We start from the raw sequence: 17,041 nt of genomic DNA on the forward strand, positions 1-17,041 counted from the left end.
TGGACAGAGCAAGGATGCTCACACAGACACTGGTGCATCATCACACATCAAGAAAGAATCTCAGTTAAGCAAACTCACAGATCATCTGTAAACAGAGTTCACGTTGCAGAAACATAGTGGAAGGACTTGGGGAACAACATTCCAGACTCCGGAAAAGCTTCGGTCTGCCCGTCAGAACAAGTCACACCACCAATTCCTTGCCAAATTCCTGAAACAAGAGCTATTTAAACACACCTTCAAACGATTCAAAGTTGCCTACAAATGGATCTAGGGGATTTGATATATAAAGCTAGATAGGGGCATGACCCTGTAGAAAGGATCAACTTTAACAGCATGTGACCCACCGTATTCAATAACCCACAACACTAAATATTCCACCTAAATATATCTTCACATTAAACCTCCAGTGAAAATACTGGCTTCACTTCCTTAGTTACCGTGAAGCCAGCCTGGATGTAGCCGACAGGGCAACTTGCCAATTTTCCTTCCCACGCAGCCATGAAATCGAAAATAATGTACATTTTAAATGAATAGCTCATTCTGACAATTCAAATAACACTGTGGTACTGTTACACTAAAGTAACCCTAAAGTGGCATGTGGGCACTAAGTTAAACCCCTTGAAATTTTTGGACATAAATCGATGTTTTGTTCATATAAGCCTACTAGAACATCGCAAAATTAATCTTGCCAGGTCTAAATGGGTTTAACACAGCATACTGTTCCATCATGTGTGCAGAAAAATGCGGTCTTAAATTACAGACGAAGAGTAGTAAGCAGATGAAACAAGGCACAGTTAGCCCTGTCAGTTTGTAAATGCCAATGGACTTCTACATTTGCTGGCATTCTTTCAGTCCCCTTCTCACAGCGGTAACAGTCAGAGATTTACCCCAGTAAAGAGCTGTATTAACTAACTTCCAGGATGTGGAGGGGAACGGATCACCTCCAAACTTGAAAGAGATGTGCACTTGCACATTGGACACCATCGCCCTAGTCAGACCCTAAGTAGAAGTACACATTTGGAAAATGAGAACCTGAGGAATATGTCAAATCAATCAATCAATGAGGGTTGGTAAAGCGCAGGGGTCTCAAGGCGTAGGTTGGGGGCTCTGTTGAGAGCCAGGTCTTGAGGTCCTTCCTGAACTGGAGCAGTGTAGGGACTTGCTGGAGGTGGAGGTTGTTCCAGGCCCTGGCTGCGTGGTAGGAGAAGGACTTTCCTCCTATTCTGGTCTTGTAGATGCATGGGATATTGACCAGAGAGAGGTCAGCTGATTGGAGGTGTCTCTCGGGTGCATGGAAGGTGAGGCTGTTTACGTATACTGGTCCGATGTTGAGGTCCTTGCGTGCGTGAGTGAGGAGCTTGAAGGTTATTCGTCTTTCGATGGGGAGCCAGTGGAGATCGCGGAGGTGTTGGGTGATGTAGGTTTGACGGGGGGGATGTCTAGGATCAGTCTGGCTGAGGCGTTCGACGGTCTGGAGTTTGCGAAGTAGTTACTTGTTGATTCCGGCATAGAGAGCGTTACCGTAGTCCAGTCTGCTACTTATGAGGACGTGAGTGACCATTTTTTTGGACTCAGATGAGAACCATCTGAACGTTTTTTCGGAGTATGCGGAGGGTGCTGAAGCAGGCAGAGGATATGGTGTTGATCTGGTGGTTCATTGTGAGCGATGAGCCAAGTATGATGCAGAGGTTTTGTGTATAATCTGTTGGGATTTGGGGGTTTCAGAGGGCAGAGGGCCACCAGGTGTCGCCCCACGTGGAGGGGGTGGAGCCAAGGACGAGGACTTCTGTTTTCTCAGAGTTGTTTCCGGCAGGTTTTCTTCACCCAGGTGGCGACAGCTTTCATCCCTTCTTGGAAGTTGTGCCTGTTGATGTTGGGTTTTTGTCATACCCCATAGTATGCCTAAAAACCTGCATCTGCTGCAGCCATCAAGGCGAACTACTGGAAGTATTTATGAATTCTAAAAAGAAGTAAATCTGCACAAATTCATAGTACCCCTTCTACAGGTGCAAATGTAAAAAAAAAAAAAAAAAAAAAAAGTGAATTTCTCTTTCTACCTTAAGTCCAGTTCAAGGCCAACGTGCTGCAGTGTGCAGTCGATTGTCACAGATTCCACTTGCTTACTATGTAAAGTGCGCTCAACAGCCTAAATGGGATGGTATAGAAGCCTGTTGACTGACACGTATTATGTATTTGCAAATGGTTTTCAGGTGGGACATGCAAGTTTTCACCACCATGACTTATAAAAAAGTGGGCAATTATAAACAGCAAGGTATTTTGCTTTTTGTTCGGAGTGGGAGTTATTCCCGAGTATGGCCATTCGGGGGAATGTGCTGGAATGACAATGGAGGCTGGCCAAGTAAAACCTGCGTGCTCCCACATTATATGTATAAATGGTTGAAAAGGGGATCCCTCAACTCCCTAGTATTGTACACCAAAAGCTATCTATCATAGTTTGGGGTCACAACACTAAGAGGCTTCCAATACCAGAGTCTGGTGCCTGATAACAGGAACATTTAAAGGTAGCAGCCATGTCTGAAGAATCAGTTGTCAAGGTATTTCACATTAAACAGGCTGCATAAGTGACCATTAGTGGTGAGTAGGCTTAATAGAAGCACAGCATGAGCCTTTGATCACCTAAACATATAATGGAAATGTGTGTGCCTCTCTCTCTCTGCCACTGACAAAAAAGTACCAATGCTCAGTCATCATTTTCGGTGTTGTTTCTGCGTGAAAATAGTTAAAACAATTCTTAGCACAGAAATCCACACTGTCACGAAACAAGTAGAGTAATGATATGTCTCAATCTTACGAACAGAAGTTAAAAAGAAAAAACACACCTTAGGTTTGATGTCTAACATTGCACTGTGAAAGAGAGAGACATAAAATACAGGTCTTCCGCTTTTCACTGACCATGAAGAGTTAATAAGGCAAACAATGATGTACCTGCCCTTTAGATTTTCAAGTTCTCGGTGGTGAAGCATGCTCCTCATGTGTTCATCCATCTCCTAGGACAGAAAGGAAGAGTTAAGACTGGCAAGGAACAGCTGCTCACTTCAAGCAAGGATAGAAAAGATCTGACAATTAAAACAGGCATGCTTTTCTGCAAGGAGCAGCTGTCGTGTTGTGAATGGGCCTGGTTTCCTAGTCATGAAAGCACAGACAGCTGCACTTTTCATCACACTCTGTGATGAACACATGATGAAGACAAAATGCAGCTCTTGAAATACATAGAAAACATTTATGGTTACCTTTCAAGGGGACGGGAGCTTAATAAGTTAAAATAATACATTGAAATACTTATTAAATACGTGAAGTTAGCATGTCCACAGGAAACCTACACAATTTTTAAATCAAATTTCACATTGCTGAAACATGCTTTTACGAGCCAGTCAGAGACAACTATCAGAATATGCCAACTGATATAATGTGAAAAGTAATAGACGTGCGTCACCCATAATAAATGTGTTGTTTGATATTGACATAAGATTTAGCTTATACAGAGATGTTCAGCATCCCCTAACACCTTCTTCAATATCCACCATGTTCCAGACAGTCAAGGAATGCGATTATGATACTGTGTTTGATGTAAATATGAAATTGGCCACAACAAACAGTTTCTAATTCAGAAGGATCAAAAGTTATTGAAATCAAAGTACAAGGGATGTTGCATCCTTGCTTAGAATCAAGTACATAGATGGTATTGCAGGAGGCCAGTAAGGGGTGTGGCAAGTAACAGTGTACAATGGTTCTAATTCTGCTCCAACTTTCATTATTGGGCATTGAAACAACCGAGCATTTATAAAATGTCTTTCTCCGGTAAATACCCTAACTTTCTACAATACATGGTTGAGGAGTAATTCAAGTGTTCCTATAGGACGGGCTTAGAACGTCTGGCATGGGGCTCTGCCTTAATGGCATTTTGGCTGAATTTTGAGTGAATTGCTAGTTAATCCTAATTGACATCTCAATGCTGATGCATCAGCTCCTACTTGTGGAATCGTTTTCAGAATCTGTGTCTTTGGGCAACTCACTGGCCCAAGATCCCAAGTATGGCCAGAAACAAATATGCCGTATTTGTTCTAGTACCATAGAGTAGTTAGCAATACAACGTTTCAGCATAGTTTCCTTGGAATTTCCGACGTTTACGGACTTTGGTTTTGCTGCTTTTATGACTCTCTGCACTGTGACACTGCCATTCAGGGCTAGAATATATGCTAGGTCACTAAACGATGCTTTTAAATTGGTTACGCCCTATTTGTTTATTTAACTTTCTAATAAGGGCATAGTAACTTGCACCACTGGCGTGGAGGGTATTTACAGCAGCCCTATATGTAACTAAAGTGTATGGCATCAAAGAACACCATTGTGCTCTGGCTCACCTGCAATTTTAAAACCAAAATAGTGGCAAATGACAAAGAAAAATTCTTCACCATGAAGGAAACCTACTGTTATACGTTAGCTAAGGCACCACCTTATGCCCCTGATTAAGAGTGGCTTAATTCTGCCACCTGCAATTCTGAGCACAAACTCCAGATCCAAGAATTCTGGGCTTGAGACACCTGACTGGGTTAGAAGCTGAAGGGACTGTGAGCAATATCACAATCCATCCCTAGCCCATTCCCTGCAACATCACAGTGTGAGCAGACAAAGTTCAAGTCTGCCCAGACCTTTCAACTCACACCCCATGGGACCTCTCCTTCGATCTGCTCAGAGCAGGAAGAAAATGTCAGCAGTTTGTTTCCCTCAATCAGGGAAAACCACACTGAAAAGCACTCAATATCGCATAATCACCAATTTGTGGTGCTAGAATGCCTGCCAGGAGAGGTGTGAATAGGATCATCACCAATCCACGCATGTTCTTTTAAATACGGTAAATGGGAATGACCATGTAAAAACAAGGCTCACCCAAGCAAATGTGGTTATAGTGCAATTTATTTGGTAGCAGTAATAAATTATTAGCAGCACTGTTAAAATGTATCAGTGATCTCATGTAACAGTAGATTTGCAGACGTTACATGTATTCAGAGAACACACAGTTAGCTTGAGAGCGCATAAAACAGATTTCTTAGGAACCTTCAAGTAATGCCAGTGACCCTTTGCTGGCTTGCACAACCAGCAGCAGATGGACAGACACTTTGGCCGAAGACAACAATGTACTCTACCCCGCACACAGCATTTCATAGATGTCAAGGGTCACAGTTCTCTTGAAGTTATAAGTTGCCAATCGCTCTCATTGACCCAGCCTGTAGCCTTTTACAGGATTACTCCACTTCGTTCCAAACTCCACTGCTCTGGCGGTATTACAGCTAGAAATACGTCTAAACCATATCCCAAAATGTAGTCCTCATCCTGTGATACCAATCAGTGCTCCAAACAACCTTGTAAATGCATCTACCCATATCGCAATATGCACCTCTGTAAGGGGAAAGGGTGCCCCGTGCCCCAGTTGATGTTCTGCATCTTTAGTTGACAAGGTGAACAGGAAACTCTAGTAGTACATTTTACTTAAACAAAAACTTGAACTGAATATGCTAGATTTGGCCGCATGATTAAAACTCTCAGAGCACTGTTACACAGCTTCTTCTTTGTGCTTACAGACAGATGCACACATCATCTAAGCTAGCCAAACTTTCAGGTGACATCTCACACAGTATAATACAGCCTTCTAAGCCCATGGGGTTGAGTCCTTAATAACAGTAGAGCATACTAAATATAAAGGAAAGTGTTTGCCCAACGCTAGCAATAGCCAAAAGCTGTGTGTGTCATTGCGTTGCCCACACTACATTTTCCATTACCAGACCCGATTGTAAATAAAAATAGATTTTCATAACTCAGCTTGAGAAAATAGTGGAGATATACTTCAAATCAATGTTTCACTTATTATTAGAAATTTAGTTCAATGGTAAAGACACATTTTTGCACTGGTGACCGGCATGACTCACGGGTGGGTCGAATTTAATAAAAAAAAAAATTAAAAAAAAATAATAATAAACTTACCTTCCAGAGTCCCGCACTGTCTCAGCTCTTTGGCCGGGTCCTGGGAACAGAAAGCAGGGAGCCTCCCTCCCCTTCCGCAAGCCAATCACAACGCTGCAATGCCAGCGTTGTGATTGGTGGGTACGGCGCCCAGCCGTGCGCCTATGGGGAGGCCATTTTCTCCATGTAGGCTGCGTGCAGCCTACATGGAGAAAAGGGGCAGTGCGCATGACTGGTTTGGTCGGCCCCAGTGGGCCGACCAAACAGTCAGGGCCCGCTGCATTGGGCTAGCCACTCCTCCCCTGCCCTCCAGCAGACCCGCCCCAGCACCCACCCCCAGCCAAACCCTTCTGCTTTATCGCAGTGCGAGACGCAGAAACATAAAATGGTAGTTTTACAAATGTATGTTTCTGCTTCTCGCATTGCGAGAAAGCAGTTGGGCGACACTCCTCCACCACAATGGAGGAGCCGCCCCTGCATTTTTGATACCTATAGTGGAAAAGCAACTTAAAAGTGTACTTTGTCCTGCCTGAGAGAACATTGTATTAAAACCAGAGGCCTGGATGTCCCACTCCATAGACCACAAACATCCCAGTATTAATGAATGGCCCCTCCAGAATGGAACTGCTTCTGTGGACAGGAAGGCTTAACTGGTGTCAAAAGTGAGCACCAACCAAGGATTAGTTCTCTGTGAAGGACCAGGAACAGATGACAACACAAAGGGCTGCCACAACAGTTGTTCCTTTTGAGGTGAAAAGCCCAAATGAGGGGACCAAGGAAATTATTATTCTTAGGAGCTTATAAAGCGCACTTATACCCAAGGGTGTCCTGTCGCTGAATCTATTTCTTTAACAAGCCCCTCAGAATCTCAAGATGTGTGCTGAGCAGAAGGGAAAACATATTCCAGCACAGAAATAGATGAGTGCCCTAATTTCAATAAAGATTTGTTTCAAATGGAATACCAGACACCTGAGGAAGGTAGGTGGCTATGTCCAGCTTGAATTAAGCAGGAAGTTGGAAAATGAAGTGCAGTAAAAGTAGGTTGGGTTTTGGGGGGCTAGGAATTCACATCTCCACAATTAACCAATGACTGGTCAGAGCACAGGATAAGGATGGCACCTGATCACCCCCAACAGAAGATTCATGAACCTGGAAAATAACATGTAAGAAGAGGAAGTTACTGTCCGACTAGAAAAAGAACACTGAAAGCTTCCTACAGGCACCCTAGGACTGGCACTGCTCTGAAGGGTCATCTGATTAGCATCATGTTCACTGCTAAAAGGACATGAGACAAAAGGGCTTTACCTATAAGAAGACACAGCTGCTGAAAGCAATGGACTAGAAAGGAGCTCTAGCTGGACAGAGATTTGGTGCCTTGAAGCTTGCCCTGAAGATCTAAGGGCTGGAAGAAAGACAAATAGTGACTTTCTAATGATCAGGAAAAATTTGGGGCTTGCCTCATTTTTCAAGCTCAAAAGAAACAAGGCAAGGTACTGAGGGTGCATCCTTAGCAGACAATATTTCCAGGTTTGTTCCGATCAAGTATTTTATTTCAAAGAAAATGAGCAAAAAAGTGCGCCATGGGAAAGACATATAGCCTCTTGGATTTCTACATGTGCTCCCCATCCAAGCTGGTCAAGCTAGTGGATTTTGAGATACAAAAGAATGGCACTGAAAACAACTTCATCAGCTAAAAAATCCAACTTTGTCCTGCTTTGAGCTTTTGGCACCAAAACTGAAGACTCAAGCAGGAGCTTGACAACAACATATCCAAATCTGAGGAAAACTTTAACACATTGCTTTTCCCTGATGAAGGATTCTGCGAACCAAAAAAGTAACCTGCTAGGCTTACCCAATTCTCTTCTTCATCTTGGTCAGCCTGAAATTGTAAGTTGATCCCAGCCTACCGCTAACATTGATGTTCAGTGACACTTTCTCTCTTTATCGGATTTTAATCATTGGTGTGTCTTTTGAGCCTATAACATTGTTATTTCTCTCTCTTATCTGATTTTAAATTATTAGCGTGTCATTTTTATATTATTACATTGTTCTTGATTGGTTTAGGTCTGCCTTTTGGACTTTCAAGGCAGTGTAGCCGTCAGCAAGAACCTATTGTTACTACCATAAGGTGTTCTCTCTCGTCAGGAATAGGTCTCCTAAAGCTATTCATGGTTTAACGTATCCTTCTGCCTCCTATTGAGTGCTTACACTGCAATGCACAAGGCAGTATTTTAAATTTGAAAGATACACTCAATTATCACACACTGAATTCTTTATTGCATATATGCACTTGATACAGTAACAATGTATTTTCAACGAAAGTAGCCCTCAAGTTCTTTTGTCAGGACTGGAGTGCAAGTTTGACCTCCCTTGTCTACCCAATAAACACAGCTCTCTTCGCATCATCTCTCTGCCACCTCCAACTCATCACTATCCACCACCACCTCCCACATCTCTTCATTATCATTACAATGATCAAACTCATTAATACCACCACTAACAAACAGCTGCTCTGTGTGATATGCTGCAAAAAGTTTCCCCCGAGTGGCAGGATTAAAAAAAAAAATTTAAATTTATTTTATAAAGTTTTATACAGCGCAAACCAGATCCCGAGGGATATCAGAGCGCTTTTCAAAAGGAAGAATGGGAGAGTACTATTCCAGTAACAATATCAAGTAAAAATGCCAACCAGTTGTAGTCACAAAAAAATCACATACAAGTGATACACAACGAGAAGAAAGGGAGAATACAGCTCCAGTAACGATATCAGATAAGAAAACCAAACAATTAAAGTCACAATAATCACAGACAGGTGGTACAGAGCGAGTAATGAAATAAACAGGTCAATAACAGGCTGCTACTGGGGGCAAGCCTTACAGCCGAAGGGGGAGAGAGCTGAAACACAGGATGGTAAAAAGGATGTAGAGTCAATCAACAATTGTTGTAGGATCAATGGTTGCGTGCGAATGCGCATCGCCCAAATTAAGGTAAGAATTTGTTCATTAGGAAACTTTTGGCTTCAAGTTTGAAAGCAGTTATTGATGATATTCTGTGCAAATCCGGTGGAAGAGAGTTTCAGATCTTTGGTGCAGCACCTGAAAAGGCTTGACGGCAAGTACTCTTTTTATTCATGATACGTGGTTTCAGGAGGAAGTTGTTAGCGCTTCTTGAAGCTCTCTCGCCACATGATAATTCAAGCTTTTGTGCTAGGTACCTGGGTGTGTTGTCGTGCAAGGCTTTGTGTGCTAGAACGATAATCTTTAACTGGATTCGGGCTTCGTAGGGCAACCATTTAAGAGACTTTAGGACTGGGGAGATGTGCTCATTTCGTTTGGTACCAGTGACTAGTCTGGCAGCAACGTTCAGTGCTGACCTCAGTGGAGCCAGTGTGTACTTGGGAAGGCCGCAAAGCGTAGCGCTGCCATAATCTAGCCTCGGCAAGACCAGTGCTTGGACCGCTTGTTTGAAGTCATGTTGTGGAAGGAAGGGCTTGATATTTCTGAGTGTCCTCTTCAAGTGATTAGCTCCCTTACAAACGTTGCTAATATGATTTTTCATATTCAGGTGCTTGTCCAAGGTGATTCCGAAGGATTTGGCAAAGACTATGATGAGAGGGGTGCAATTGAAAGCAGTGAGGTGAGTCAACAAAAGGTCTAGCTTGAAGGAGTGGTTCGGAGGAGAGATGAGAAGGAATTCAGTTTTGGAAGTGTTGAGCAGGAGGTGGTTCTCAGTTAGTTAACCAATTTTGAGTAGACGTTAAGGTAGAGTTGAGTGAAATGATGCTATCCAGGGATGAGATTTTCAGGTAAAGGTATGTGTCGTCAGCGTACATATGGAAGGGAATGTTCATGTCATTTAGATAATTAGCTAGAGGTTCAAAAAAGAGGTTGAAAAGGATAGGAGAGAGGGCGGACCCTTGGGGGACACCCATGAGTACTGGAGAGGGAGTGGTTTGCCTGGACTCTTTGTGTTCTGTGGTGGAGGAAGGAGGAGAACCATTGTAGCACCAGACCTGAGAATCCCATCCTGTTCTTCAGAATGGAAATGAGGTTGTCGTGAATAACCGTGTCGACTGCGGAGGAAAGATCAAGGAGAATCAGGAGGCAGGAGCCATTTTTTTCGAGTATATTTAATATGTCGTCAATAACATGCGTGTGTGCCGATTCTGTGCTGTGCCCCTTCCGAAAGCCTGATTGATGTTGGTTCAGGAGTTGGAAATTCTCCATGTGAGCACAAAGTTGGGATTGTACACATTTTTTGCGTAGTTTAGCTAGAGTGGGGATGTTAGATATGGGGCGGAAATTATTGAGGTCAGATTTCTCTGCGTTTTTTTTTTTTTTTTAGTATGGATGATACCTGCGCTGCTTTTAGACAGTCTGGGATCGTGCCTTGGGATAGAGAAGCGTTTACTATCCTTGTCCATGTGGGGATGAGAGCATTCTTGATCTCTTTGAAGATGGTCGGGGGCAATGGGTCACTGAAGTGGTTGGATGGATTGATGTTCTGAAGATTCCTGTGGATGTCTTTTTCACTGAATGGGGTAAAGGTGCTCCATGAGGCCTTGTTCTTGATGATCAGGCGTGTGAGATTGGGCTTACCTATGACAAGAGGTGGTGTGGACCCAGAAGCTGGCAGTACAGCCTTCTTGGAGGCAAGTTCACAGGAGATGAGTCTTGATTTCTCAATGAAGAAAGCAGAAAATTCATCACCGGACGGTGGGCTGACATTGGCGACAGAGTGATTTGTACCCAAAGTGGATTGTTGTTTGACCAGTTCGAAGAGTTTCTTGGGGCGATTAGTGGATTGATCAAGTTGTTGTCTGAAGTAATCTGCCTTAGCGCACTTGATTTGCTTGTTATATATACTCCTGACATCTCTAAGGAATTTTATGTGTTCCAAGGAGGGATTTGACTTCCAGGCTCGCTCAGCTGCCCTGAGGTTGCGTCGTTCTGTGTTTAGATTGTCGTTGTACCATGGTTTGGATTTTTTTGTTGAGGTATTTTTTAGTTGAAGAGGTGCAATGTCATCCAAGATGTTAGAGATGGTCGAGTTGTAAGCGTCGGTGAGCAACTGAACCTCACTCAAGTCGGCTTGGGAGGAGAGGGCAGTTTTACAGTGGGCAGCTAATTCAACTGGGTTTATAGATCTGAAATCCCTTTTCCAGATCTTAGATTTCGTTGGATGAGCCTTCCTCAACTTCACCTCCATGTTGATATAGAAGAGAATGCAGTGGTGGTCTGACCAATCGCAAGGGGTAATGGATTCCAGTGTGATGGACTGCCCTTTCGAGATAATGAGGTCTAAAGTTCCACCTTTGTTGCGTGTTGGCTGGTCACAGTTCATGATCCTTCAAAAAGTCTTTAAGGCAAGTAACCGCTTGGTCATTAGGATTAGACCAATGGAGATTGAAATCGCCAAGAAAGATTTGGGAGATGGCTGAGTCAACATTACTCGAGATGATCTCCATTATTTGTTCAATGAAAAAGAGGTTGTCTCCCAGGGGGTGATAAAAGGTGTGAAGTTTGCAGACCGGCCGGTTGTTACTTGCGATGTTGAGACAAAGATATTCACAGGCAGAGGGCGGAGAGGACTCTATGTGGGAAACCGAGAGTGTGTTTCTATGAATGCAGGCTAGGCCCCCTCCATGCTTCCTAACTCTGTCTAGCCTAATTATGTCGTGAGTAGGAGGTACAAGGAGGTCTAAAATAGGAGTGGAGGCTGGATTTAGCCAGGATTCAGTAAGGGTGATGATGTCAAGATCATTGTGTTGAATATTTCGGAAGCATGCTTGCTGGCAGACCGGCAATTGAGTAGTACACATTTCAAACGTGGAGGATTTGTGGCTGAAGGAGTCTGGGTGACATTCACGCGTGTGAGATTGTCTTTATTAATGATTAAGATTATGAGGAGGTTCTCTGTGCAGGTTAAGATGGATGGTTTGTATGTGCTTCGGCGGGGTCAAGTTGAGATTGGACCTAGTCGAGTAGGAGTTGTGAAGGTCATTAAGATCATTAGACGCCAAGGTCTCAGCTATTCTGGGCCGTGTGGGCGCGTTAGCTAAGGGAATGGTTTGCGAGACAGCGGAGGCTAACACCTGGCCCAAGCAATCACTATCACTCGGGGAGGTTCTAGGCAGATTCGTAGAGGTGAGGATGGAACTTATCATTGGGAAAAAATCCTTTGAAAGGACTTTTAGGTCATGTAGTTCAGTAGTGAGAAGGTGCAGCTGGAGATATATATCATCAAGGCGCGCACTTAAGTCTGAAAGAGGCATAGGATGTGTTAACAGAGGAGGAGTCTCCATGTAAGCCTGTGTGCCCTAAGGTGGTGGATCGTTGTTCCTGGGGAGGGAGTTGAATGTGTGGAACTAGCGGGGTATAGTGAACCTTGGGAATCAATGATGTAGCGATAGCGACAGTGGTCTGAGCATAGCTCTGAGGGTGCTGAGCAAGTCCTACCGGAGATCGAGGGTATGGCAAATCATGGCCGGAGTGGGGAATTTGTCCATTCATCCGCTTGGTGTGTGGCGTAGGGGGAGGGATGAGGGACGAGTGTTCAATTGATGAAGGCAAAGATACAAGGTCACATGGGGATCTCTTTGCGCGCGAAGCAGTAGGGGTCAGACTAGCTGACTGTATGCCGAGAGGACTCGAGAAGTCCCTCAATTGCTGGGGTAATGAGAATAGGGAACTGGGCGAGCTCTCCGTGCGAGGAACAGAGAGAACCGGACTAGTTGGTTGTGCTCCGTGCTGCCCTAAGATGTTTATCACCTGTTGGGTCAAGAGACTAGAATGTTGGGGCACCTCCACCAGGGACTGAGCCGCAATGTGATCATCTGGCAGCGAGGAGTAATTCAAAGGGAGTGAGGGTCTAGGCTGAGAGCTGGGGGGGAGGGGCTGGTGATGACCTGATTGCTGGAAGAATGAGGTTGGGTGTCAATGGACTTCGCCGAGGCCGCGTGCTTGAGGGACGGGAAGATATTGGCTAACTTAATCAGATTGGCATTAGACGCTTGTATAAGGATGATCCCATTGTTAGAGGGTGATGGTGGAATTGGCGTTGACCGAGGGCGAAGGAGCTGTAGTCAGTTTGAGACCATAGGGTGTTTTCCTGGTACATGATATTCGGAGCATAGAGTAGAGGACTTTACACCAACAAGCTCTTTTTCTGGTGTAGAAAATAAGGTCATTAACTCTGCTACCTTTGTTTGCACAATAATAGATGTCTGAGATTAAAGTTTCGGGCCTAGACCTTAGTAGGTGATACTTGTGGTTTTTGGCTGCTTTTTTCGAAAGGTTGGGTGGGTAGTTGATGATGAAAGCATTGGGACCTGAGGGGTCAGGGCTTAAATCCATTTTGATAGTGTGGTTATTGCCCCATGGTAGTGGCTTCACCGTAGGTGGGAAATTGTGGTGCATGGAAGGTGTTAAGAGGACTTCCCTTTTATTCAATGTCGTGACCAGCCATATGCAGCAGGCAAGAGTCCTACAGTGGACCCTGCTGGGACCTTTACTATCCTCTGTTTCCTTCAGACCATGACCAATGTTAGAAATGGGAACTCTGGCTGGCTAAGGCTTGCGCCAAAGCCAGGCTGAGACCACCACTCTAGTCAGGGCAAGGGAGTTACACGCCAAAGATAACCACTGCTCACCCCCTTGGTAGCTTGTCACGAGCAGTCAGGCTTATCCCGGAGGCCATGTGTAAAGCATTTGCACACGCACACAGCGACAACATCCCAGGCACACTACAAAAGGAACTCCACACAAGGTTATATAAAAAAATAGCCTTTGTATTCTCATAACACATTAGGAATGGCCCCCTCCCACTCCCAGTGAGAACCGGATTGTACTCCGGTGAATCCTCAGAAAAGAGCCAAGACAGGGGCTACCCACCGACACAGTGACAACTGAATTACTTTCCTACAAGAAGCGAAGACCCAGGATCTTGAGAAATAGGTCATATGACCCCTGCTGCCTGTCCCCAAAAGGGCTGATTCCAACCTACACTAATCACTCACTAAGCCGACCAATGCCCTCGACCCCATTCACCACATCCACTGCCCCCATCGTCCCTCTAAGCATGTCAATAACGAACAACTGACGCACAGACCCCTAATATCGAAAGGCTCACCACACTTCATACCCCCCACACCATGCGATGCCTGTCCCCAAGATGGTGGCTTCAGGCCATATTTGACCTACACCACCTGTTAAAGCCCCTGACTCCCCCCCCACGGAAACGTAACAAACCAATCCCTAAGGGAGTCATCCTCCCGTCCTACTAAGATGTAATGCCATATGCCATGCCAACCTACATCAGCCCCTCCACACCGACTTACCTAAAATCACATGGCCCGAACTTCTCTATCAGTTCCCCCCCGAACCTCGCACCGAAAGCGAAAAGAAACTTCAAGCACAGACTGATCAGGTAACACCCAGAAACACCATTTGCTGACATATATCACTGCTCCTCCTCCAAAGGACGGATAAAAATGGATCTCATTTTTCACACAGAAAGACCCGAAAATTGGAACTCCATTCTCAGATCACAGCTACACATATCCAAAACAACTAACACCCACTATATCTGCAAACTGACGATCTCAATACCTAACCGCCCTATGCGGAGCGGTAACACTTCTACGACCATCTACTCTAACGGCACAGCCCTGATCCAAGCCAGCAATGACAACCTAGATGCATTTGACTCCCTCTTCCCCTCGCTAAGAAACAACCCACTCTCACACATATCCCACCATGCCCGACCTACTCCCTATCCCCGGACAGCCTGACACGACAGGAGAGCCCGCAAACCAACCCCACCACCCTATGCCAACACCGCCAACCTTTCCCTCCTAGACACCAACCGCACCTACACCCTCCCCGCACAAAACACGCACAATACATTCCCCCTCTCCAATTCTAACTGGAGGGACGCCATGAACAAGGCTCTCCAACCCCCTACTGACCGCCACCTACACCCTCCTCATATCACCACCACCAACAACAAAGAACGACCCCAACCCAGTCAACGACCCTCAACAACCTCCCTCTTCCCACACGCAAGAGGACGAGGAAACCACGCTACAATCCGACACACCCCATGCCCACGACCCCTCACAGTCAATACCGACAGCGCAAAAAACGAAAAGCAACACAACATTGACAAGCTACCTCCTTCTCAGGACGACACCTCTCGCAACACCCCCACCACCGCCTCTGGGGAGACGGCACATTGTCTCGCCCTGCTAGAAACCCAGCTAGAAACTATAATCCTGGGCCTTAACCTCGCCACGCTCCGAAAGCCCAGCCAATGCCCTCACCTGACTCCCACCTTCTCTAGCTCCACACACCAAAGGCCTTCCAAGGCTCTGTGCCACAGCCGGACCACAACCCCCCTCTCGAACCAGACCGAGAGAGACCCATAAGAACAAGAGCTGCAATGTCCTCAAGCGCAGCCTCGGATCTTGCCTCCTCATACAACACTTCCTCTGCTGGCTCCCCAAACTCCAAGATACAGATGATCACGGGACTCAGAAGAGAATACTCCCCTCCGAGATCCCCAAGACTCCCTGCTTTCCTCACCAACATCCCCAGGGACCCCCTAATGAAGAAACCCCAAAAAGAGGGGAGCTCCACCAAGTGCATGCTCTTACACTGCAGATCAGTCACCAAACATGCAACAGAGCTAGCAGAATCAATCCTCACACATGACATAGATATCACGTTCATCACCGAGACGTGGTTAAATGATTTCTCTTCCCCAATAATAGATATGCTGGTGCCCCCAGGTTTTGCAATCATCAACAAAGACAGAAAAGACCAATGAGGCGGGGGTATAACAATCATACACAAGAACAACATCTCCATAATGGAAACCAACACCTTCAACTACAACACCGTTGAATGCCTTACCGCCAACATTAAGGCAAGTGACAAAAAAGTGTAATCTCCTCTACCATCCGCCAGGCAACAACACCACATTCGGAGAACACTTGTCGGACTTGATTGCACACTGCTCACTCCGAGACTCAAACAACTTCATTCTAGGTGACCTCAACCAACACTGGAACGAAGAAAACAACTCACTAATCCAAACCCAGAATGAGCTTCTACGTACCAACAACCTTACCCAACACTGCTCAGAGGAAACTCATAACAGAGGAGCAATCCTAGATGCCATTATTGCCCAACGAGACACAGTCGCAATAGACCACATCCTGCCCGTTGACTGGTCCGACCACCACATCATCATATTCCACATCAACCAAACGATCCGATACCAACCCACCCACGCACGATCCCCCAAATGGGCAAGAAATCTAACTCAGATTCCCTTGGCTGACATAGAGGAAAAGGTAAGCTCTCTCCTTCACATCCCCACCGAGGATTTCTCCACAACAGAACTCGCCTCCCATTACAACACAACTATGACCTCCATTCTGGATCAGTTAGCCCCCTTGAAACTAAAAAGAGTGAGGAATATTCCATCCAGATCCTGGTTCAACAAAGACATTAAAGTCGATTGAAGACAACTGAGAGCTTCAGAAAGACGCTGGCGGAACCGCCCTTCCAAAACCCTCCACGATCAACTCAAATCAGTTCGCAGGAAGTACAAAAACACAAAGAACGAAAAAAAACCCATATTTTTCTGCAGCGCTCTAGACAACGCAAAAAACAGGCCCAAAGAACTCTTTAACCTCATTAGGCAGCAAACTTCCGAGCCCCCTACATCCTCATGTCAGGCCTCCAAAGATCGGTGCGATAACTTCGACAACTTCTTCAATGACAAAATCACCAAGATCAAGCTTTCACTGGACAACAACCACAGCCCCCTTCACAAGATCCCAGCACCAGGGACAGAAGATTTCACACCCAAGAACCCCCCTAAACCCTGGAAATCCTTCAACCCCATCCCTGTAGCAGAGATAGTCCAACTAATCTCCACCTCCAAACCCTCATCCTACGTCCTAGATCCTACTGCCCAAAAAGCTTAAACTCTCCATAGCTCCGCTCTGGAGCAAGATCATCAATAGCTCACTAAAAACAGGAGACATACTAGA

The 17,041-nt window shown here is 45.3% G+C and overlaps 1 protein-coding gene across 3 annotated transcripts in view; it reads right to left on the reverse strand.

Annotated features, from left to right (window-relative positions):
- The window catches only part of ZNF106 (zinc finger protein 106), a 387,174-nt gene that overhangs the window by 274,120 nt on the left and 96,013 nt on the right, over nt 1-17,041 (reverse strand). For all 3 annotated transcript variants that reach the window (XM_085627097.1, XM_085627096.1, XM_085627098.1), the window contains exon 4: nt 2,947-3,008. In XM_085627097.1, the coding sequence (XP_085483223.1) occupies nt 2,947-3,008 (62 nt within the window). The remainder of the gene's footprint in view (nt 1-2,946; nt 3,009-17,041) is intronic.

This window comes from Triturus cristatus, chromosome 9, assembly GCF_964204655.1.
Source record: "Triturus cristatus chromosome 9, aTriCri1.1, whole genome shotgun sequence".
NCBI lineage: Eukaryota > Metazoa > Chordata > Amphibia > Caudata > Salamandridae > Triturus > Triturus cristatus.